Source organism: Phytophthora infestans, genomic scaffold, assembly GCF_000142945.1.
Source record: "Phytophthora infestans T30-4 supercont1.2 genomic scaffold, whole genome shotgun sequence".
Lineage (NCBI taxonomy): Eukaryota > Oomycota > Peronosporomycetes > Peronosporales > Peronosporaceae > Phytophthora > Phytophthora infestans.
In genome coordinates, this window is record NW_003303757.1 from 4,188,987 (window position 1) to 4,212,977 (window position 23,991).

A 23,991-nucleotide genomic window follows, 5' to 3' on the forward strand; every position below is an offset into this window, starting at 1 on the left:
TAGTAAGCGAAGTATTAGTTTCTAATGCCGCATTTCCTCCTTCTCCCTGTCAGCAGTTCTATGCGTTCCCACACCAACATTTCGGCCAAGTTCTAGCCTAGTTCTTCTTCACTTCCGTCTAGTCTAGAACTGGCCGAAAAGTTGGTGTGGGAACGCGCCGACACGCCGACAAACCTTTAGCGCGACCAGTCATTCTGGCGCCAAAACCGTTTTGCTATCGGATTCCGGGGGATACTGATAATCAAAGTTTTTATGACAGACATCGTTCGCTGCACATCATTTCTAAGCCAATAAAAACAGAGATATCGTACAGATGGTGGGTACATTGTTGCATTTATGGCAACCAAAACATCACCTATGTCCCAATTCACAGCGTCTACGACACTGCTCATTTGCAACGGATTAATTTTACCGAGCTAACAGCAATATGTTAATCAAGTCAAACAATTGTTCTGTATAATACAGAATAGAGCTCGGTCTACATGGGTTAATAATTTAAAAGTGTGATTGTAATGTTACACGGGTCCAACTACAATACTTTCGGCCAGCAATGTTGGACCGTCCAACATGAAAAAATTACAGTGGATCATTTTTCGACCGTGATGCTGAGGCTCACAGCTTCAGTGTGTATTGTGTGGTACAATAAAGCTAGCAGTAGTTTAGGGCCGATCGAATGCACTGAAGTATCTGCATGTACAGTACTTCAAAATCCGAAGGCGAGTGTCGACAGCGAATCACGAAGATAAAAAAATGTTCCTTTGCGTAATCTAGCGCATTTGTCGCTATCCTCTACTTCAGTAAAAAAACTACCTGGTAAGTTATACAATTAAGCGAGTGTGTGTGCTTGTTCATGAAGCGCAGTTATCGTCATACAGTGTACACGGACATGGAGCGACAGCAAGCCGATTCTCTGACTCAGCACTTGCATCCGACTCGGACAGCCGCACTCTGAGCCGAGTGAGTGAAGTTCGTACGTGGCGCGAATAGGGTATCCACTTACGACGGAGGCCATAGTAACTTCAAGTAACTTTCTCAGCGGAGCAGCAGCGATCGACGGCGGCACTGGCATTGCCAGTCTGACAATTCCTACCAGTGGTAGGCTACCAGTATACCTAATTTACTAAGATTGTAAATGGTGACCATGGTGCTGCGAGCACTCAACATTTCCTTGCACCGACCATTTAGTCCTCAGTGGTGAGGCACCGACAATTCAGATCTACAACTTAAAAGTCAAACGAGCCTCTGTCCAATCCGAGCACAATGTCACGAAATCTGACCACTCATATGCCGTGTAAATCTGAACATTCCGATGCGTAAACACAATAGTGGCATTAGCCCACCCGGCTGAAACAAAACCAACACGCCGACCGAACGACATCCAAAAGCAACAGAAGCTTTGCAGCGCAAGACAGCAGCACAGCGCGCGTCTTCTTCTCGGCACTAATCGGTCGAACGCACTTGAAGCAGGCCACACCGTGAAGGCAGACACTTGCACCAACACTCGCGCTAATTTCCGCCTCGGAACGTCGTCTTTGCGTTAATCCGCGCACGTCTGAGAGGGAGATTCGAAAGGATTCCTTACGCTTCTGACCTGCTCCAGCTCCGGCAGCAGACCGTGCAGTGAAACAGCGAAGGCGCTTAACATCCACGCAGACAGATACAGCCAGGCGCGCTCGCTCCTGAACGTCTTCTCCGACTTCTCCGACGTGAACTTGGCTACCCTTAGCGCAGTAGGCGACTCGAGGATGGCAGACACAACCAAGTTAGGGTAAGTAAAGCATGCTACAGCCAGCTACGATAAAGATCTATGCTACTTTGATCTCACAAGGGCTGATGGGGCGGCACGTTGGAAGAAGGAGGGGGCGATTGACTGACCACGTGTTCGATGCTCGTATATGCTCATTCTATTTAGAAAAATATTCATCGGGGGACTCTCGTACGAGACGACGGACGGTAAGCTAAGTGGCTAAAGGAAAGGGGGCGACGAGGTCTAATGCTGTGTGTGTGTTCTATTGACTGATGCGTTCCAGAGAAACTCCGGTCGTACTTCGGCGCGTATGGCACAGTGACCGACGCCGTGGTGATGAAGGACCCGATCTCTAGACGATCACGAGGCTTCGGCTTTATTACATATGCGGACCCTTTGTGTGTCGATAGAGCGCTGGCGCAGCCCAACCACATCCTAGACAGCCGTCGAGTACGTGGTGGTTTGTGTATTCTCTCTCATACTGGGGAGCTGACTCGATCTTCTTGTTACTTGCTGTTTAGGTTGAAGCTAAGCGGGCCGTTCCTCGTGCAGAGAGCATGCGCGACATCGGGAATAGCGCGTCGTCAAGTCGTGTCAATGGTAGCACTTCAATATCCAGTATCAGCGCTAACAGTGCAGTCGGCGCCACAAAAAAAATCTTCGTGGGCGGCTTACATTATGAAACCAAAGATGGTACGTCTCCGCCGTAATTGTACGATGACCGCAAGCATTGTTGACCCCTTGTCGTTGTGATTCATTTGCTGCAGCGGACTTTAAAAAGTATTTTATGCAGTATGGCAAGGTCGTGTCGGCTGAAGTGATGTTCAATCGCGAGACGAACAAGTCGCGTGGCTTTGGTTTTGTCATATTCGAGAGTGAGGCCAGCGTTGAGCTGGTGCTGCAGGACAAGAACCACGTCATTGACGGTAAGTCCGTCGAGGTAAAGCGCGCCGTTCCGCGCACAGATGTGCCTCCTCCACGGTCGGTCTCGTCTCGTGGAAACTCTTTCAGCGGCCCCTCTGGCCCTGGCTCCGTGGGAAGCCTGGATGATGTGAGCACAATAACAACGCCCCCAGTATCGCTCTCTGGCAGCGTATCGTCCACCAGCGGTCTCGCCGCTGCGATGGGATCGGAGAAGTTGTGTCGCACAACTTCAGCTTCGGCCAATCTCATGCCCAATGGCTTGCTGGGAGGATACGCTGCTGCCGTTCGCTTTGGTGGTCGGGGGCTGCCAAAGACCTCGAGCTCGAATGCCATGCTTCCTTCGTCTTCAGTGACGTCGCCCCGCCCGCTGTCCAGCAATGGGGATGTCAGTAGCATAAATGGCATTAGTCTGGATACATCGACGATCAGTGGCGTTGCAGATGCGCTCTCCAGTCTCGTGATCGGCGATGGAGGTTCGTCCCGTGGAGGTGGTATACTAGGCGGAAGCAGTGCTGCCTCTCCGCCACTATCGGCGAGTTCTTCGTCTCGTGGATCGTCGGACCACCTGGTAGACGCGGGAAGTGTGTCAGCTACAAACGGCCACCTGTCGCCATTAGACGTCGCTCTTCACCCTCTTGATAATGACCCGGTTATCGAGCAATGGAAGCTTTCTCCTAGCTCTGGTCCACAACTCTCGCCGAGTGCCCCGCTTGGATCGCCCTCCGAGTCCAGCTTCCTCCCGCATGGCCTTGTGGACGATAGAGCCGGACCAGCGTCGAACTTGTCATGGCAAGCCACTCCTTGGCAGCAGCAGTCGTGGGGCTCTCCGCCTTTGCCACGGGGTCAACAGCAGCAACAGCCTCCGCTACCACCCGCTCCTGCCCCGTTGTTCTCGATCTTCTCAAACCAGCGCAGTGGCGGCACTCCACTTCATGGATCAAGTGCGTGGCATTCGAATGCTGACTCTGGATACGGTAGCAACGACACTCCAGCCAACTCTGGAAGTGACGGCTTTGGCAACGGCATGATGGGTATGGGTCTATCGGGCTTTGGTGGTAACGGTGTGGGTAGAAGTGGGTTTGGAATGCACTCCCAGGGCGATGACAGCGCACCTTACAGCTCGCTGGGCGGGTTTTTGCAGCAAGACTATCTGCCAACAGACCAGGAGCAACGGCAACACGCGCTTGGAGCCGCAGAACATCCACTGGACTCGACATCATTTGGACGGATGATGAGCAGTGAAGTTCCGCCTGACGCGGGTGATTTACGTAAGAAGCCAACGTCTTTGGAGTACGACTTGCCGTCGTCTGCAGCAGAGTACCATCGGCAGTACAGATAGAGAGCGACACGACGCGAATCCAGCAGGGCAGTTTACACATCACGGAGGCGTGGTGTCTGACGAAGAAGCCCCATCTTGTAGCTCACGCTTGAGCAAATTTTGCGCGCTCTTGCTACTACGGAGAAATGCGACGGTGTTTCACAGCGGTCTTTTTTCGTGGCGCGTGCGTTGAAGCGACCGTTTCTCAATACGAAGACAACGACGACAAGCAGAATGAGGATCGGAGAAGCGTGTTCGAGTATGCGAATTGGAAGGAGAAGGATTATTAGTCGATAGCGAAAATAGTGGAGTAGGAGATAGCACCTAGGTTACGTTAGTTTGCAGGCGAGGAGAGAGAGCAGAACGTGGCGACGTCATAGACGGTCGCGGATAATAGGAAACACATCGCGAATACAGGAGCGCCACCACTTTGTGCAGGTTATTCTGACGCAAACACTCTTTTTATCGATTTTTTAGCTTCAACTTTGTCCGTATTTAAGAGCATCTACATTTGTCTATCCTTTCGCAAGCAAAAGGTAGTCAATGCTCTACAAGTGTTTAATAATGACAAATCTATTACAGTATTGGAGCGCTTCTCCTTCGCACCGATTCTAAAATGGGACACTGGGCAGCTTCGGACGAGGAGAATCATTGGCGCCGCACGTTCTGCCAGGTGCCATTCAGCGCCATCTACGAGCATGCGGACAAGGGAAAGCGCAGTCTGCAAGGTCTGGTGGCATTCTTTCGGCGTAAGGCGGAGGCAGAGCGCGGCGCAAGTGAACAACTCCGCGAGCTTTTACTAGATGAGATTGGTGCGTTGGAGGAGCCTGGAACGGGAATCCGGCGGGCGTTACTGGAGCTAAAGGGGTTCGTGGACGCCACTTGCAGAAAGCAGCTGCTCATGGCTCAAGTGCTGGACGAACAGGTCGCGGAGCCTTTGGAATCGCTCAAAGACGCGTCGGAGACCTACATCCAGACGCTGCAGGGCGAGATTCTGAACGCCAATAACGAATACGAGGTTGCTGCAGCTGCTCATATAGAGACAGTCAACAAGTTGCATAAAGCTACACTGGAAGTACGGGAAGCTAAGGCCAGACAGAGACTCGCACTGCATGTAAGCGGCTTCAGCGTCCATGGCGGGTAGATTTATGGTCTGATAAGAAGGCTATTGCTGTGTTTTGTGCAGGGTATTGGTGTGCCGGAGTTCGAACTACAGCGCCTGGCTGCTCGAGTTGCTAAATGTGAAGAGGAGCAGGCTCAAGCGATGATGGCCCGTGCTCGAGCGAAGACAACGCTATACAATCGAATTATTGCGAGAGATGAGATGACTATGGCTGTGAGTGTGGCGTATCAGAAGGCAGAGGAGGAAAGACTCGATCAGCTGAATGCGAGCTTGCATCGCTTTCTCCATGTGGAGAAGGAGCGACTGCAGGTCTCGCAGCAAATGTTGGCGTCACTTGAGACCCACGTGCAGAGTCTAAGTAGAGCGGAGGACATTCAACTGCTCATACACAACCAGCGTGATCCAGACAACATGCACTTCCAGGGAAAGGCGTTGGCATTGCTGGATTGGCAGTGGAATAAAACACAGGGAGATCATGCGGCTACAAGACGGCAGTCGCTAAGTCTTCTGGAGCGTCGAAGCAGCATAGAGGAAGGCTCGGTTGCGTCGCCAACTTCATCATTGGCATCGACAACAACGTCATCCTCATCGAGACGAGGACCTTCTATAAACGCTGCTGTGATGGCATCTGTGGCGCCGCTCGACAGTCCGCACACGGCTCTTACGCAGACTCCGATGAGTACTGCACTTCACCGTTTTTTTGCCGAGGATCAAGTGCATGGTGCTTCGTTTAGCGAAGAGATTGGCGATACGAGAGAAGCAACTCCACGGTCTCCCTCTAACGCTAGTGCTAGTGGTGATGAACCTGCAAAACTTGCTAGTAGCCAAACGAAAATATCCACTGAAGACCTCGTGCACGAGACATGCAAGACAGCAGAGGGGCGAGCTCTTTTTGTAAAATGTTTAAACCGACAGCGCAGCCTGGAGACGAAAGTGAAAGACCAAGCGAGCTTTAAGGCTCTTGTGGCCTGCTTCAACGCGTTCCTCGACGAATGCGTCCGTGAAGATGACATCAAGGCGGCAAAAACTGCAATGATACTAGCAGAGACGTTTTATTATCCCAAAATCCAACAAGAATCTCGGTCGGAATCGAGTGATGATAAGCTCGATGCCGAAGATCCGCCAGGTAATGGCTGTGCTCATACAAGACACGGCGAAGCGTGGCGGAGGTCTTCGCTGTGTGCGGATTGCAGAGACTACACTGAACGTACAAGCGAGGAATTACTGCAATATGTTGATGAAACCCACCCTCTGCTTCATGGAGGAGGCATCGGGCGTGGTGCTACACGGACATATTTGCAGGAGGAGGTCAAGAAGCATCCCATTTGGAAGACGCCTTCAGTGAGTATCACACTTGTGAGCAGCGAGCTCAAGTCGGACTTCTTATGCTTACTATTGTGTCTGCCGCTTATAGTTCTGGGAAAAGGCTCTTTTGTTGGCGATCGGCGAGGAGCTACAGCGGACACCGCAGCCTTGTCCATGGGAGGAACTCCCATGTGGTGCTCCTAAGCATGATGGTAAGTCTGTCAAGCCTGTGGTGAAGTACCGTCGAATGAGTCATAACGGAGTATGAGCTCATGTATGATAGGTCTGCCGTCGCGCGAAGAAGCCGTGTGCCGTGTGCACAACATTGTTTTCGGCCAGCTAGGCTCATTCACACTAAGTATGCTGGAGTTTGAGGTGCCTTTGACACAGATCGAGTCGTTTGTGGAGACCATGTGTGACGCGCATGAACTGACAGAAGATCAGCGCTTTCTGCTGCGTAAGAATTTGCAGGAAATCTTCGCGACACTGCGGTGAAGGCAACGATATAAGGGCATTTATAAGTTTGGAGTCGATGCAACATGGGGTCCGTCTGTAGTATAGTGGGGGGGGGGGTTAACAAGACATTTGATTTTTGTGTTTGAGTTGCTCACTGCTTGTACGGATCTAGTTCAAGCGCTCGATGACCATAGCTCCAGCACCACCGCCACCGTTGCAGATGGACGCACAGCCAATAGTTGCGTCCTTCTCCTTCAGGATGCTAATGAGTGTACCGACGATACGCGTGCCAGACATGCCAATCGGGTGGCCGATAGCGACAGCGCCGCCGTTGACGTTGACGCGGTCGTGTGGGATGTTCATTAGACGCATGTTGGCCAACGCCACGACCGAGAAGGCCTCGTTGATCTCGTGGTAGTCCACGTCGCTCATCTGGAGTCCAGCGTGGTGCAGAGCCAGCGGTACGGCCTTAGAGGGAGCAATAGTGAACTCGACGGGGTCCTGCGCGGCGTCAGCGAAGCCGCGGATGCGTGCCAGAGGCGTTACACCCAGCTCGCGGGCCTTGGCTCCAGTCATAAGCACCATAGCAGCAGCGCCATCGTTCAACGTCGACGCGTTAGCTGCCGTAATGGTGCCGTCTTTCTTGAACGCCGTACGTAGACTTGGGATCTTCTCAGGTTGAGTGTTGAACATTTCCTCGTCCGTGTCAAAGACCTTGGATTTGCCGGCACGCCCCTTGACTGTCACAGGAGTGATCTCCGTCTTGAAGAATCCTCTGTTACTGGCGTCCACGGCACGGCGGTAGCTTTCAATGGCGAAAGCATCCTGGTCATCGCGTGAGAAACCAAAGTCCTCAGCGCACTTCTCGCCGCACATGCCCATGTGCTGATTGTTGTACGGGTCCCACAATCCGTCGTGGATCACGCCGTCCACAAGCGTGCCGTTGCCCAGACGGTAGCCCGCGCGGGCTTTCGGCAGATAGTGAGGAACGTTGGTCATGCTCTCAAAGCCACCGGCTAGTACGATCTGCTGGCTGCCGCTCATGAGACTTTGCGCGCCAATTGCAATCGACTTCATTCCCGAAGCGCATACTTTATTGACGGTTGTGCACGGGATGAAGTTGGGGAAGCCCGCCTTGAGCACGGACTGACGTGCCGGAGCCTGACCGATGCCAGCGCTCACCACGTTACCCAGAAACGCCTCCTGGATCTGCCCAGGCTCGAGGTTTGCGCGCTTGACAGCCTCAACATTGGCGATGGCACCTAACTCCGGCGCCTGGAGCGGCGCAAAGGATCCATTAAAACAGGCGATGGGCGTACGCGCGTAGCTGGCGATCACCACGTCGGTGTCGGCTACGCTCGTGCTAAAGAGCCGGCGGGAGGCGGGGGCGGCGCGGCGCAACATCATTGCGAAACTGGAAGAGGCCTCTGAGCTGAAACAGTAAATTCTGAAAAGCGTCAATCATTTTGATTGGATGCGTGGAACCCCATCTTCAAGTTAGGTTCCAAACTAAAAAAGTATGCAAGTAATATCAAGTAACATTTCGACTGCGTCAACAAAGTTACCGGTAACTCAACTCCGTGATGCTCTTCTTGGAGCAGACGCAGGGCTTCGCACCGGAGGACGGCGCGCCTGATGCGGCGGCCTCAGCTCCTTCGCTGTTCGAACTGCTGATGCAGGAGCGTATGGCTGCTGGTTTTAAGCCGGCGGTCGAGTATCTGGCGCACACATTGTGCGATTCGTATCCGAATCTGGCGCTGACTTTACCCGTACGCCGCCTTGACGAGAGTTACGCACTGCTGCGGCTCTGCCTTGAGTACTATTTCCTGTCCACACACGGCAGTTTAGCTACCGAGAAATTCTACGGCATGAAGCGCGTCACACTTGTTGCTAATGGGAATGGAGAGATCACGACGGCGCCGCTGACTCCCCGAGCCAGGAAACTCGCATTGCTCTTCGCTGTACGTTGCTGACGATAATTGTGTGATAGGTAGTCATATCGTGCTTATAGTGATATACTACTCGTGCAGGTGGTGGTGCCGTATTTGAAGACGAAGCTTGATGCGTATCACAAAGAGACAGCGGAACAGCTTACACGGACGAGAAGTTCTACGTCGGCTGAGGCAGCAAGAGAGCAGCGAATGGGAGATTTTTTACGGCGTCTCCGCAGCTGCCAGTGCTTGCGGGTATTAAAGAAGGGATTTGTGGCGACGTACCCGTTCGCGCACTTTGCATATGAAGGCTCGTTCTTCCTGTACCATTGGCTGTATCTGTTTGGAGACACGCCATACTTCTCGCCCTTCTTGCGCTTCATGAAGACAAGTCTGGTAAGAGTCACACCCGACGACGAGTCCGTATTCCGACAGAATGAAGCGGCCTACCGCGAGAAGGTGCTGGAGAAAGTGGCTGGTCCCGGTCTGTTCGACAGAGTCCGACGACTAGCTCTTCGTGCGACGTGGGCGACGCTGGATCACTCGTACGTGCTGCTACTCCTGGGTGTTGCCGGGTACAAATTCGTCGAGTGGATGTACTCGGAAGAGGGCGAGGCGGCCAAGCTTCGACTCACAGGCACTGACGCGCCGATCCCACCTCCTCCACTCCCACCGCACTTCTCCGGTCAAGCATTGACACTTGCCACCATGGACCCCGCACTATGTCCACTATGCAAGAAGAAGCGTGTGAACCCGGCTACGATACCTTCAGGCTACGTGTTCTGCTACATGTGCATCTACCACCACTTAGAGAAACACGGAGAGTGCCCCATTACGCAGATAAAATGCGAACCTACCAGCATCATCAAAATCTACGACGATGCCCGAGATCCATAAGGCCAAAAGAGCATAAAGTTTTGTAGCAGCCGGGTAAATGGGATCAAGTAATAAGCGCGAGTTGGCCATAATTCAGTTATCCTCTCTTCTCAAACGCACAGCCGACAGCCCAGCGGTCAACAGAAGAACGGCCCCAAGTCAAAACGCGTCGGCGGCGGAAGGCGATGGCGGACTACACGTGGTTGAAGCTGAGTCCAGCAACTCCTTTGTGCTTTGAGCTAGTGCTTGGGGATCAGTTGGGGATGTCTTGAGGTATTCTCGCCACACGAAGCCTGATCGCTTCGATAATTGCGCCTCCGCACAGGAGAAATGGTCCATGATGTTTGCGAGTTCCTTCGTCGTCTCAGCCCGGAAGCGCTGCATCTCCTCGGCCATCAACGCTCGCGTAATGAGTTCATTGATGTGGTGTGCACGACGCTGCTGCTCTTCGAGACTTAGAGACGGTGGCTCCACTGCGCTCATAAATCTTGAAGCTGCGGACGTGAAAGACGCTACGGAGAAGCCCGACGTCGATGAAGATGATGATGACGACTCTGAAGGAGGTGGAGAAGGATTCCGTTCTGGCGAGGACTCACCCGCGACTACTCGTTCTCGATCAATCGTCATCTGCTTCACCGCTGTTGCTTGGCGGAGCATGTACGTGATGTTTTCCAGCAGCAACAGCTCGTAGATCGCTGGCTGAAAACTCTCCACTTGGCTCCATCCACTGATTGCCCCCGCTAGCATAGTCAAAGAATAAGGTTAGCTCCCCCTCGACGACGCAACTACAAAGTGCCAACACGTACTGGACTTGGTGAGCAGAGCTACGAGTGGTGCGTCGTTGTGCGTCTCAGACGACCCCGTGCCACTCTCAGCCAGCTGCCAACCCGCGAAGATTGCATGTAACGTGCTCACGTAGCAGCGCTCCTGTCCGCTAGTCGCTTAGCACAAGCAGCAAGCTCACCCAGTAGACGCTCACGCTGCTCAACGTGCCTCTTAAACACTGAAATCTCACTGCAACGAAGCACACAGACAGCTTGTGAGTGTGTGACTTAAATACTACATACTAGCCATCCCTACTGTTCCGGTGAGCTGGCGATATGCTCACACATAATACGCTGCAGCCAGCGCATGTGGCCTTCTCCAGCATTGTCCATCACTGCCGTGTTCTTCCTCATCATCTCCCACGTCGCTTCGTCGCCTGGTTCGCCCAAGAAACTCGCAACTGCTGCGTCCGAGCGGAGATACGGCGACTTCATGATATCATTCAGAAAGCGTTGCAACCCACGCATGCGACTTTGCATAAAGGCGCTGGACATGAGCACTGCAGCCGTTGTCGTCTTCTCCGGAAGTGACGGTATTAAGAGGCCGATGTAGCGAGCGTGTAACACCACGTGAAGCCACTCAAAGTCCCGAAAGCGTCGACGGACGCCCTCGTGGTGACACTCTTGAGTCACAAGATACGTCGTGTGTTTCTGCAGATACGAGCCACGAGCTTCGGGTGCACTCACCTTCAGAACTACACGCTCCTTCACACTCTCAGCACACCAACGCTGCCGAAAAGGAGCCCAAGGTAAGATGTTTGTCATACTTACTCGACGATGAGGACGGCAATACATACCTGGTGTTCGTCTAGACTGAAGGCGTTAGCGCCAGCGTTACACAGTCTGACCGACCGCATGGATGCCTCCAATGCAGCCGCGACTAGACTGTCCTTAGGTGTCGCGAAGAATTGCATCGTTTATAGTCGAGGATATGCTGTCGAGAAATGAGACTTCTTTGTCGTGTTGGACCCAAAGCGGCGTCATCAAAGATCGCAAAAGGTTCCACTGACACGCATCAAGGAAGCGACTAGTCGAGTGTCTCTTTATTGATCTACCGTATCCATAACATTAGCTTGTGTTTGTCGTTGGCTTGTGCCGCTTACGGGTTCGTCTCTCAGCAATTACTCGGTCGTACAGCTTTTCCTGGAGCTTCGTAAGAGGCTGGAACTGCTGTGCATGCAGCGCGCTCTCCAGCTCAAAATCTGCGAGTAGCAATCTTGCTTCCTCCATGTCTTTCGAACACAGCACCAGATCTCTAGCACTCGTGTCGCTTAATGGGACGACATTTGACGGACAAACAGTCGCAAGCCCACCGGCAAAGGCCTCGAGAGACTCGAAGCGAGCATCCATGACGCTCCACGCCACATGGAATGGAGTTGCTTGCGTGCACATTTCGAGAGCACGTCGTAGAGTTTCGTCCTTGGCAAAAGCGTCACGAAGTACCTCATGCTCTTCTCGGATAGCCGTAAAATCATCATCCGAAAGAGTCCGCGTTGATGCGTCATGCGCTTCAAGCAGCTCATCAAACTCGTCCGAGTTAAGTTGTGCCAGCTCATGTGGCATGACTGGTGGTAATACATCCGTCACGACGGTACTTTGGCTGATACAAGTGCCGCTGTCACTACAAGCAGTGGATTGCTGCTGTAGACTGATGCTGAGTTGGACCAGCGACGCGATCATATTCACTGCACCAGTAGCGAGGTGTTCAGCAGCGGCTTTCACTGTTGCACTGCCTCCATTCTTCACCAGGTCACGACCACGTTCACTAGAGCTTTTAACGAACTCAACCAAGTTCGTCTTGGACAGAGAAACTCGCTTATCCAAAGAAATGTACTCATTTAAATCTGTTTGAGGCACTGAGTTCCTGCTCTCGTGAACCTGAGCGTGGAAGCCGGTGATACATTCTTCTGCCAAGCTGGCCATGACTGTGGCTTGCTGGGATATGGTCACGTGTTGTTTCTCCAACACCCCGAACACGGCATTGGCACGAGCTGTAATCCATTGTAAGACCTGAAGCTCCACCCACCACGATACAGGAATCACCAATGCAGTTTCTGTAGAGTGCGCGACTTCTTTCAAGTGTTCTTGGAGGAATCCACTGTGAGCCACGAGCAAATCGATCTCCTGTCCAAGCGCAACGGGGGCACTGGAAGTGGAGTGGACTTTCGAGTCAATTTGTGCCCAGTACCCTGGAAGTCTCTTCATCTCTGACAACACAAAGGCTTCCTTACGAACATATTCACTCAGTTTCTTCAACGTCCGAAGAAAACTCCCACTGTCGATCGAAGCATAAAAGGAATGCAGGACGCGCTGAAGTTGGTTAATACAGTTTGACGTCCGATACAAAGCTGACCCTTTCGCTGCGTTCTGGAAATGCTTGATGGCTTCGCTCAAACGTGCGGGAAAGGGCATTTCTCCAGTAGTAATTACACCCAATAGCTTCTTTTTCCAGTCGGGAAGCAACGCAGTTAGCACGCGATCCAGAGTCTGAAACATCATAATGTCACACTTCCCAACATACTTGGGGATCGCCAACAAATGGGCACTTCGTAGTCCTCCTATGCGATTGTAGAACCGTACGCGAATATCCAGGTACGAATACATCTGATGCCGATCCGCAGTGTACAGCTCTAACGAGAACACCCACGATTCCTCTAGCAGTCTCGCAATAATACTCAAACTCGCAGCGACGCCCAGTCTGACAAACTCTGCCGTTTGAGCTTCATCGTAATCTGGAGTCCCATTTTCATCCACTCGAAACATCTCCTTCACCCTCTCTTCCTCTCTCTCCACCGCCTTGGCTACACTTTTCTTCGTCGTCGGCTCTGTTTTCTTGGTATTCTCCACTAAATCCCGTAACAACACTGGTGCATGATGTCGAAAAGTCTTTACCGAAGACGAAATTTGGGCCCCCGACAAGCCTTCCGCCGCCATCTCCATTAGAAAATCCAATTGGGGTTTGGAATATAGTACAACTCGATATACTGGTGGCTCTCTTTGCACCACGTAGCAGCTCTCGAAGGTATTTGGGGGCGGAGACCATCGAGGACAGTTGGAAGGCTGCTCTTCTTCATGGTTATGGTGAGTCATGTACTCGTACACCAATCGATCTCTGGTCTGCACGGTGGGCTCTACAGGCCCCAAACCCACTGCTAACACTGCCACAACTTCCACAATGGACGCTTTGACGTCGAAGCAGCGTCCTCGTTCCCCCACATTGGGTATCAGTTTTGAGTCGGTGGTATCACTACTATTTGCTGTAGCAAAAGTACTTTCTTCTGCTTTCGCCAAAGGGAAGAAGTTGCGCTTCTGGTTTGCATTAGACGCTTTGTACTTGGTCCATTGTGTCGGATGCTGTAGTTGGTGGTGCTGTGTGTACTGGTCTGGTCGAAAAGAGTCTCGAAAGTACTTCACGGTACTCGCGCTCTTGCGCTTCTTGTCGGCGCGTTGCTCGCGACCAAAGTGCTTACAGAACAGACATACAGCTTCATCCACGTCTCCCGTCGCTGGGTCTCGCGATACTGCCGCAATGCCGAAGCGCAGCTCGTGTCCCGGCAAGTTCTACTCCGCGTACCCATTTTGCATTCTTAAAATGGGTATAATAAAAAAATAGGCAGAGCTCATTCATTTTGAAGCAGACCCATTTTCGTCTGCCCATAGAAATTTCTTGACATGAACCGCCTGCTGCAGCACTTCGTCGACTCGGGCGGGTCCCAGGGCGCCCCGGCAGCGCGTCCGCCGATCCCGGCACCTCCCCAGTCGTCTGGGGGCTCTTACCATGCCGGCAATCGTGGCTCATATCAGCGTGCGGCGCCTGGTGGGCCGTTCTACTACCAGCCACCGCAGCCTCCCAGCGGATTTGAGGAGATCCCGCTCACGTCGCAGTCGACTGGAGCCATGTACGAGACTGTGGACCTCAACGCCGACAACAGCAGCCAGCAGCATTGGGGCCACCGCCCACCGAGCAGCAGAGAGGGTAGCGGGCAGAACGCGCCCGTATCGGCCTCTGACCTGTTTGCTAGCGGCCCACCACCAGCCCGGAAGTTGTCTGGAGACAACCCGTATAGACGTCAGTCGAACCACACAGCCAGTCCCTTTACCCCTACTACTGGGAATGTAACCACGTTGGGGAATGCTACAACACCTCCAAAGGACCCATTTGCGCCGACCCAAAATGGAGGAGCCACGTTCGGCCACGCTCCGGAGAAGGACTCATTCGCTGCTCAGGAGAACAGAAATGTATATGGTAATGGAGCAGCTCACGACCCGTTTGCTGTCCAACCTCCCAAAGACAATGGCTTTCAACAGCAGCAGCAACAACAACAACAACGACAGCCACCTCAACAGCCTCACGTAAGCCCACCAGTGGACCCATTTGCTTCCTCTACCCATTCTAGTAGCAGTCCGTTTGACTCTCCTGGTCCGTCGAACGGTGGATATCAAACTGCCGACAGCTTATTTGCATCGCCTGCACCCACAAACAACGGAAATTGGTCACAGGCGCCGCCGTCTCCTGTTCAAGCCCAAGAATCATTTTCCAGCGAGCCACCAAGTGCTAGTAGCCTATTTGGTGGAGAAGCGCCGTCGCCATTCCATTCTACGCCGCCTAAGCCCCAGATTAATGCATCAACTTCTCCTCCTAAGCCCCAGGTCAGTGCTTCACAAGTCCGAGTCCCTCCCTCTCCAGCAAAGTCTCGGACCAACATTCCTCGTTCACCTATGAAGCCTCCCATCGCGTCTCCGCCCTCGCCAATGATGAACGCCTTATCTCCTAAGACGAAGCCTCAAGTATTCATGCCCCCGCCGTCTCCAGTGATGAAACCTGTAGACCATCTCGCAGCTGCTTTCGGCTCGATGAAAGTGGCTATCCCTGCAAAGTCGCCGTTTAAACCTGGACTGGATGACCGACACATGAAGTTTCCGACTGGCAAACGTGAGGATGATGCCATGTCCAATGCTCCTAGCATCGCGCCGAGTCGGATGTCGATGCTGTCAACACTGGACGATTCGCTAAAGTTGTCAGACATGTACAAGCAAATGACGTCGCGTCTGGAGGGAGAGAAACACGATCTGCTCAAGGTCGTGGCGAGTCAGGCTCAAGAGATCGCGCAAATGAAGAAACACATCAAGTCGTTAGAGCTGCAACTCAAGAAACACCGGCCTCAAGATGCATAGGTTGAAGACTTGAGTTGAATAAAAGACAGCCGGCAGACCCAGAAAGGAGAAGCGAGCTTTGTGTAGAGAATGAATGTGGTTTTTTGACACTGTTTTTAATATTTGTCTTTGTAGATAGAGTCTCTAATGTTACAGAAATGTTGCGAGTAGGGCACTTACGGTCGTTTCGCGTGGATATTATTCTGGAGAATCGTTGAAACCGCGGTCGCCGACTGCAGATCAATTGACTGCGTTGGAGGGATTCTACTCGCTATATCGCCCCTGTTCGCCACTTCCAAGACGCTGAATGAGTCTTTTGCACCGCCACGATGTGCATGAGGCACCGCCACGTCCGCGATCAGCGAAGAGGAATCCATCACACAATACTTCGCGCGATTTCCCTGGTACGGACTATTCCCCGGGTAAAGCTCGAGCTCATCTGAACCGCAAGTCGAACTACGACAGCGACCAGAGTTTGTTGAAGATGTTGAACTCGACGGTGGCGTGCTTAAAGCAGAAGAAGATGGACTTGGAAGCGCTGGGATGTCTAGAGCAGAGTTTGTGGCTCAAGCGACGCATGTTCGGGGCGAATAGTTCGGCTGTGCTGAAGGCACTGCACGAGGTGATGCTGAGCTACAACTCTGTAGCGATGCAGTACCTCGCTCAAGGACAGTTTGACCAGTGTTTAGCCATGTTACGGAAAGCTGAAGCTATCGTGGCGCCTGGGAACTTCAGGCGAAGTCAGGCCCTGCAGATTCTAACATTTAACAACATCGGCTGTTGCTATCGCAAGCTAGGAAAGCTGAAATCAGCGCTTAAGTATCTAAAAGAGGCTGCTCAGATCGGATCTGGCTCAGCACACGTGAAGAACCTTTCCATTACGCACCTCAACTTGTGTGCGATTCAGTCTCAACTCGGCCGTCACGATCTGGCATTGGAACATGCACAAGCTGCGATTTTCCATACGCAAGAAGAGCTCGTGAGTCTCGAAGGTGGAGCCCGTGATGAAGATGATAGAGACCAAGACGCGTTAGACGCTAAGACGCGTGAAGAGAAAATTATCTCGCTCGCTGTAGCGTACCACAATTTGGCGGTGGAGCTCGAGTTTAATGGACGAGGTGAAGCGAGTTTGCAATGGTACAAGAAAGCTCTGCAGCTGGTGTGGAAGTACCGCGAGACCAATGAAGCCTTGTGTGAATCTTTTAAAAAGATTTTCCTCGACGCGAAGAAGAAGCAGAAAACCGCAAACATCCGACAGAACGGGATTCCTGCTTCAGCGTTTACAGCAAACAAGGGGCGACGTCCGCTTACTCGCCCCAAATCAGCTCATGCATCTAGGAGTACGAACGACATTGATAGGGGAGATGTATCGTACAGCTCCACAGTTGCGTCTCACTGCTATAAAGCCACAAAGCCCTCGACAGCAGGACTTCGTTACGGTACTGCAGCCACTGAAAGTGGGAAAACAATGCGCCCAACGTCGGCGACGATGCGACAGCGACCAGTGTCTGCCAAGCCATCAACTCGGCCAGACCCCCGTGACTCAGAAGACACGTTTGAATTGCACTGGAGGAGGCTGGAGAAGGAGCACGATCTCAACGACGTTCAACCACCACCCGAAAAGAAAACTAGACGACCTCAAAGCGCAAGCAGCGCCAGTACAGCAGCGCGTCGAAATCAAACACAGCGGCAGCATAAACTGCAGGGGCAGCTGTTCTTTGGAGCTCAAGATGAAGATTTTATTGGAAACGACGAGGACTACGGCGTGATAAATGACGATGCGAGTGACGATGAGTTTGATAATTACCCCGGAAATAATCAGCAGGAGGGGGAAGTCGACAGCAAGAAGCGTTGTGGACGACCTGGTAATTCAAGAAAAGAGCGCTCGAGTGCCACAGGAGGGTCAAGACATCGCCGGGTTCTGGATATTAGTCGCTCTCAAACTTCTTTGGGCCCAAGCGAAACGATCAGTGACATTGTTCTTGAAGAGGGGTCCCCCAGTGGAACGCATACTGGTTACAACGGGGACGACGATACGGACCAGGATCTACCAGCTCAGCGCGTTTGCCACATGGAGTATCTACGTCGCATGAAAAAACTGGCTGATAGCATTAAGGAAGATATGAGTGGGGCGGGTATTCGTCTTAAGGATCGGATTGATCCAGCCGAAAATGAGAATGCAGCAAAAGTGTCAACGCCCCGAAGCTCGACGTCCAAACTTCGCGACCAAATTGAACAAGCTAGACGCGATTCAAGCGATAGTTTACACGACGTTGAGCTACATGCCGCGAAGCCTACTGAGGTGAAAGCTGTGAAACAGAAGCTTGAAGACGATGAGCTGGAGCTTCAGGAAGATGTTCACGTTTTTGAATCCGAAGTAGCAGCGCGCGACGCCGAGTTGCAGCTGTTCAGAGAAGCGGCAGGACGTCGACTTCAAGCATTTCTCAGAGGCCAACGCTGTCGTTTCGAGGTGCAGCAACTGAAGCAGGTAACACGATCTCTGTACTACGAGCCTATTCTATCGGCTTAATCACTTTTGTATTTGCTGTAGATAAAGCTTGAGAACGCCTCAGCCTGTTTGATCCAGCGGCAAACGCGACAATATTATGAGGCACAAAAGGCGGTTAGAAGACTCGACGAAGAGAAATTGCAGCTGGAGCTTCAGAGAGAAGAGGTGGAGGACATGGCTGCTTGTCTTATCCAGCGATTATGGCGACGAGCACTCAATCAGAACATCGATGCAACTGAAAGTCAAGACGCGGATGAAGACGAGAAACCGTCTCAAGTTCCTCAGCGTCGAGTATTTTCCATCGCTGACGTCGTACTTGGAGCTGCTGTCAAGAAGTCGGTGGGACCGAGCAGCCAGAGACCTCCAGAACCCCCTCCTTTAAACCCCGCAGTGTCCGTACCCCACTTGAACTTTAGTAATCTGGCGGAACCAAAGCCACCTCGACGAAGTTCTACTGTGTCGTCCATACGTCTGGCTGATCCGAATGAAGTCGAGTTGTCCACAAAATCACAAGGAAAACAAAGTGCACGCAGCGACGTGTATGATGACGATGAAGAATGGAAAGAGTCTCAGCCACGTTCAGCAAAATCAACTCCAAGTACAACTCGCAATTCTCAAGACAACGGACCCGCGACATCGCGTACGAGTCGGAGCACCGCGGATCAGTTACAAACTCCCAAACAGCAATCGACAGCCGTAACCCAGCACTTAAACCGTAATATCGTCGAAGAAGCAGACATCCACCGTCAAAATGGTACAGCCACACGCATCCAGGCGTGCTTCAGGAGTTTCGCTGTCCGTCGACGTATTGCTCTCGAGAACGCAAGTGATTTGAGTCGGGCATACATTGAACAGAGACACTTTATCCTCACTCTGGACCAAGCAGTAAGTGTTCTTTCGAAGTATTGGTTCGTGACTCAATATTCTAACGTATTCTGCTGTACTTCCTTGTAGATGGTTTTAGAGCAGGATTTCTTGGAAGAACTTAGCGCGATTAAGATCCAAGCCCTTGTGCGTGGTCGTCAAAGTCGACTACTAACCGAGTGCACCAAGGCAGGCGTATACACTGCTGCGATCACAATTCAAAGATCCTTTCGAGTACATCGTCAAAACACCCGTCGAGCAGTTGACGAAGGTGTTCGTAGTATCGCAGCTCGCACCATCCAGCAGGTTTTTCGTGACTATGAGGCTCGAAGAGCAGCAGTTCATCAGGCTGCAGTTAACGAAGAGCTCTTGAGTGTCCAGCAAATAGCTGCGAACACCATTCAGAGCTTCTGGAGACAATACTTTACCGCATTTGACCACAACCTCGAGGAGATTGAAGCTGCCACGTGCATTCAAGCGCTCAGTCGTGGACATCTTACCCGTAAATCGTTAAAGTCTCTGCGTGGTTCATCAAGTGGCTTCTCAAAACACGTAAGTGACTTTCAGTACCACTCGAAATTCTACACTGTAGTCTAACTTGTCATGACAGTCGTCAGCCTTCTTGATGTCCTCAGTTGAAAACCTTATTGAGGGTGACGATTCCGCAAGTGGTCGTAAGGAAACTCTGAGCATCAACTGCAGTTTCTTACCGCCCAAGATCCGCGAGTTGTACATGTCAAGTGGGAACCAGGTCCAGAGTTCAGATAATGAGATCCAAGCACAAGAGATCGCCGAGCTCGGACTTACATTCGCAGATTTCTTGCGAGAGCTGGAGACTGGAACAGACGAGGCTGTGGCCATTTCAGCGTTGGACGCCATGCGTGTTCTATTAGAGACGTCCCCAGAGTCAACGAAAACTCTGGCAAATGTAGTTAAAGTGGCACAAGCGCTTGATCGGAGGTTACGGGACGGGGTTTGGAACGAAGGTATCGAGACATCGAGCATGGCACTACTTCACGCCTTCCGGGACGTATTAGACGCTCAATAATCCAGTACAAAATGACCCAGTCCCGCACGCACCTCGACTTCATTCTTCATCTAACTCACTACCTCGCACTACACTGTGACCAAAGAAAGAAGTTGACAGGCCTCTACGAGTCGCTGAGTCCATCTAAAGCGACTTCAGCTGTCCCATGAGGTCTTCCAGGCTGACGTCCACGTCCGATACTGACGCCGACTGATCATCAGCGGCAGCTACCGGCGCTGTAGTGGGCTGATCGTACGCAAACGAGATACCGGACGCCAGCTTGGCCGTGTCTGTAGCTGGAGCCTCCGAGGCGTCGTCGTCTCCGCCAAGCTCGATGCCCCACTCATTGTCTTCGTGTTCCACAACAAGATTCTCCTGACCATCATGACCCAGAGCCGTCCAGACCATGGGCGTCCAGCTCTTGTGTTCATCCACCGCCTGTTGCTTGCGACACTGCGCGTTCGAGCACTCGGGGTTCGGACGCATGACGTCCGACGGGAAGAAATCCTTCATAGCGCTGTAGCCCAAGTAGTACGACACCTGACCGAAGCCCAACAAGTACTTCAACACATTCTGCACCAACAGAGCAGCCACAAGTCCCATAGTAGTCGGTAGAGAGGCTGCGCATACGCCCTCGCGCTTCAGTGTAGACTCGTCAATGCCACTGGCCACAATTAGCGGCGGAAGACACTCGAAGCAAGCTGTGCGTCCTGGTAGCAGGAACTGAATATGGCCCGACACTGCGTCCTCCGACACGCCCGACTCCATCCACTCCTGGTTCAGCTCGTTACACGCTTGGTTCAGTGCCGTACGCGCCGCATAATTGTCCACACAGCTCAGCACCAGGTCGATTTTGCTCTTGCCGTCCACTCCACCGTATTGAATGCGGTCCAGAAGCTGCTCGAAGTTGGCGGTTGTAGTAATATCCATCGTGTACTCCTCGAAGATCACGTCTGGATTAATACCTATAAACACCGCAAGTGCTTAGTAAAATGCTACGGGTAAGACTGTACTTCTTAAGTAGTGTATCCTTACTGTGTAGGGTCTGCTTGGCGGCTGCTGTCTTGGTCATTCCTGCCTGTTCGGGGCGGAAGAAGAGGCGGTTCATATTGGCGATCTCCACGGTATCGTAGTCGTACATAATGAGCTTGCCGATGCCGCAACGCGTGAGCATCTCGGCGGCTACAGAACCAATTCCTCCGAGACCTACGATGAGGACAGAGAAGTCACGGATCTTCTCGTAGTTATTGACGATTCCCATACGCTTGAGAGCCATTAGGCGACTGTAAGGGTTGCTGTCCACCACCTCGGCGCTCATTTGCTTGGCACGGGCGCCGCCAGCCTCACGCTCCATCTTGGCCTGCACCGCTGCCTTCTGCTGCATCAGTTCCGCGATCTGCCGGTCCAGCGACCGCAGCTCCGCCTCGGTCGACATGCTCGCGGATCGTTTTGGAGAATGCCACGAATACTTTCACTACTTTTCGCTTTATTATACTACTTTTCGCTTTATTATACTACTTTGCACAAATACAGCTGGAGTCAATAAAATACTACTTCAGATGCTTGCACTGCTAACTTTTATTAGAATAAATAAAATATTTTTATTTCTGTAAGTGCTGTTGGTTGCAGTGTCACACCAAAGGCAGTCGTTGATAATGAAGGATTCAATTGCCCACTTTATTCTTTATTCTGCAAGAACTACTACATTGCAACGTCTTGGCATCAACTACAAATATGCATCAAGAAATCAAACCAAAAAGCTGTCCATGCAACATGGAGGATGCGATTGCCCACTCAGTTCTTTATTCTGCATGGACTACATTCCAGTTTACCGGATACTTGTTTGCTGCGAGTGTTGGTTCGAATATCTGCTGGAGTTTCAGCTTGTTGCTCGCTACTGTGACGCATCAAAAGCGTCGATTGAAGCGGAAGCTGTTCTTCATGTAATTAAGCACGATGGGGCGCAGAATAGTCGAGTATGTGTGGCGCAAGCGGAGGAGAATAGGCAGCACCTTCCGTTGGATGTGGGATTCCACAACATCCAGGTACTCAACTGTACGCTTGCGGGCTGGAATCATACCGCACGGCTCACCTGGCTGCTGCTCCAGCAAATAAATTATCTTCTTGAGGTTGGCCAAGAAGTCGCCCAGATTGTTGGACTCATGGCGTCGTAGACTGGCTGAGTGCTGGATCACCGTGTTCACGCGGCAGAGCTCGCGGAACACCAACGCGACTTCATCGCGGTATTGAGTTTTCATCACTCGCAGCTTTGCGAAGTACAATTCATCTCGTCGCGTCGACGAACCGCCTGTGGCTGATGACGACCCGGACGAGGAAGGCCGCATTTTCCGCTTCCCTGATCGTTTGCTGCCACTCAAGCTACCAGATCTGCGACTACTAGATTTAGCATTGAGTCGGCGCGGGGCGCATCCTTTATCGACATGGTTCTCTTTCTGAGTTTTGTGTCGGCTATTAGGACATGGGCCTAACGATGGTGCCGCAGCGGTCTCCTGATTCGGCGACCGAATCAGATTAAGTCGATGGCCTTCCACTAGTCGCACCGAGATCTCCACACCCCCGATTTCACCGTGAGACGGCTGGCGACGCAGCGACTCAATGCGGTGCTCCAGTTTCTGCTTATACTGCACCTGGTTGGCGCTTTTCTTCCATACAAACGACTCGTAGCGAGACGCGCACATCCTCAAGTGCCGCACGTCCGGGTCTCCTGTTATCCGCTGCAACTGCTCCAACCTGCATCAAACCACCACTGCGTCAATACAATTCCCACTCTTTTCCCTCCCCTCTTTAACCATACGTACATGGCAGCGACTAGTCGGTCCCTCAACTCGCTGTGTACCATGCGTCTCCAGTGCCGCTCTCGCCTCTGTTCATTTTGCATCTGCGTAGCTGTCATGGTCTCTTCCTCTTGCCGATTCAACGGCTTCTGCTCCTGTTCTTCTGTGTGGGCGGCCAGTGCCACCTCCATGGGCGTCGCGGGTGACTCGGCGCCTGTCCCGTTAACCACACACGAGACAACGATGTCTGTTGCGGCTGATACTGCGTCACTCGGAGCTCCTCCCAGTGTGTCTATGGCCTTCGAGCGCATGTTGTTGTCGCTCTCGTGACCCACCGTCGTCTCTCCTGTCGTTGCGGGCCGCTGCGGCCTGCCTTCTTTCTGCCTTCTTCTTCACGTCAAATTGATGTTTCTGCACACCAGCAGAAAAAAAAACAAGCTTTGACCGTTCCAGATTTTCAGAATATCAGCTCGCATCCATAAATTGCAGGAGACAGGTTTATCTGTGAAATTGACAGGGACCGAAACAGTTCTGTAGTGTGTGGTCAAATCTGTCGTCGTTTCAGAATTACCTACCGTTTCGTAATCAGCGTGAATGCGAGTTGGTTATCGTAACCAAATACTTCATTTAATATTTAAAGAAGTGATATTATCAATTTCGATTATAAAAGTTTAAACTTGTAGTAGCTCAGTTTTTCAAAAGCTAACATAATATTTCAAAATTAGCTCAGATATTTAAAAAATAAAAGATAAAAGAATATAATCTCATTTTGTAAATATTTGAAAAATATTAGAAACCAGATGATAATATCATCTTGCATTAAATATTTTTTTATGATATTTCCCCATTTAAGTATGTTTCTTGCCACCTCACTCGTGGGCTGAACTATTTCGGTCAAGGCAGGCCTTTAAACTGACGAGTATTTGCTCTAGTATATCACTGTGACACACACAAAGCCGATCGAGATGGAAAACTGCAAACGGATGCAGGTTTGAAGTCGATATAGCGAAATCAAGATATTCGTTCTTGTCATCTGCCGATAGCATCGTCCAGATCGTGCGTCTCATAAACCTGCAGCCTGTGACGCTAGATTAATGCGCCAACACACCACACCAACCTTGTCGTCACTCTCACAATT

General features: G+C 51.8%; 9 protein-coding genes across 9 annotated transcripts; 5 read left to right on the forward strand and 4 right to left on the reverse strand.

Annotated features, from left to right (window-relative positions):
* Positions 1-1,745: 1,745 nt before the first annotated feature.
* On the forward strand, positions 1,746-4,389 carry PITG_01781 (heterogeneous nuclear ribonucleoprotein A1, putative; the record flags this gene model as incomplete). The annotated part of the gene is made up of 5 exons (XM_002908344.1): positions 1,746-1,768; positions 1,913-1,953; positions 2,031-2,197; positions 2,269-2,440; positions 2,515-4,389. The coding sequence occupies 5 exons, from the start codon at positions 1,746-1,748 to the stop codon at positions 4,008-4,010; spliced, it is 1,899 nt and encodes a 632-aa protein (XP_002908390.1).
* Positions 4,390-4,605: 216 nt separating this feature from the next.
* On the forward strand, positions 4,606-6,912 carry PITG_01782 (uncharacterized protein; the record flags this gene model as incomplete). The annotated part of the gene is made up of 6 exons (XM_002908345.1): positions 4,606-5,103; positions 5,176-5,833; positions 5,960-6,205; positions 6,272-6,453; positions 6,527-6,629; positions 6,701-6,912. The coding sequence occupies 6 exons, from the start codon at positions 4,606-4,608 to the stop codon at positions 6,910-6,912; spliced, it is 1,899 nt and encodes a 632-aa protein (XP_002908391.1).
* A 129-nt stretch (positions 6,913-7,041) lies between these two features.
* Positions 7,042-9,187, reverse strand: PITG_01783 (acetyl-CoA acetyltransferase; the record flags this gene model as incomplete). Its single annotated transcript, XM_002908346.1, has 3 exons — positions 7,042-8,305; positions 8,439-8,651; positions 9,090-9,187. The coding sequence occupies 3 exons, from the start codon at positions 9,185-9,187 to the stop codon at positions 7,042-7,044; spliced, it is 1,575 nt and encodes a 524-aa protein (XP_002908392.1).
* Positions 9,188-9,839: 652 nt separating this feature from the next.
* On the reverse strand, positions 9,840-11,465 carry PITG_01784 (uncharacterized protein; the record flags this gene model as incomplete). Its single annotated transcript, XM_002908347.1, has 5 exons — positions 9,840-10,420; positions 10,487-10,548; positions 10,596-10,694; positions 10,761-11,233; positions 11,302-11,465. 5 exons carry the CDS (start codon positions 11,416-11,418, stop codon positions 9,840-9,842), a joined length of 1,332 nt encoding a protein of 443 aa, XP_002908393.1.
* Positions 11,466-15,256: 3,791 nt separating this feature from the next.
* PITG_01785 (uncharacterized protein) lies at positions 15,257-15,679 on the forward strand (the record flags this gene model as incomplete). The annotated part of the gene is made up of 1 exon (XM_002908348.1): positions 15,257-15,679. The coding sequence occupies one exon, from the start codon at positions 15,257-15,259 to the stop codon at positions 15,677-15,679; it is 423 nt and encodes a 140-aa protein (XP_002908394.1).
* A 227-nt stretch (positions 15,680-15,906) lies between these two features.
* Positions 15,907-17,893, forward strand: PITG_01786 (uncharacterized protein; the record flags this gene model as incomplete). The annotated part of the gene is made up of 2 exons (XM_002908349.1): positions 15,907-17,793; positions 17,835-17,893. 2 exons carry the CDS (start codon positions 16,143-16,145, stop codon positions 17,891-17,893), a joined length of 1,710 nt encoding a protein of 569 aa, XP_002908395.1.
* A 448-nt stretch (positions 17,894-18,341) lies between these two features.
* On the forward strand, positions 18,342-20,079 carry PITG_01787 (uncharacterized protein; the record flags this gene model as incomplete). Its single annotated transcript, XM_002908350.1, has 4 exons — positions 18,342-18,744; positions 18,787-19,058; positions 19,122-19,583; positions 19,642-20,079. 4 exons carry the CDS (start codon positions 18,342-18,344, stop codon positions 20,077-20,079), a joined length of 1,575 nt encoding a protein of 524 aa, XP_002908396.1.
* A 123-nt stretch (positions 20,080-20,202) lies between these two features.
* On the reverse strand, positions 20,203-21,493 carry PITG_01788 (ubiquitin activating enzyme, E1 family, putative; the record flags this gene model as incomplete). Its single annotated transcript, XM_002908351.1, has 2 exons — positions 20,203-21,023; positions 21,094-21,493. The coding sequence occupies 2 exons, from the start codon at positions 21,491-21,493 to the stop codon at positions 20,203-20,205; spliced, it is 1,221 nt and encodes a 406-aa protein (XP_002908397.1).
* A 472-nt stretch (positions 21,494-21,965) lies between these two features.
* PITG_01789 (uncharacterized protein) lies at positions 21,966-23,248 on the reverse strand (the record flags this gene model as incomplete). Its single annotated transcript, XM_002908352.1, has 2 exons — positions 21,966-22,809; positions 22,878-23,248. The coding sequence occupies 2 exons, from the start codon at positions 23,162-23,164 to the stop codon at positions 21,966-21,968; spliced, it is 1,131 nt and encodes a 376-aa protein (XP_002908398.1).
* Positions 23,249-23,991: the final 743 nt, after the last annotated feature.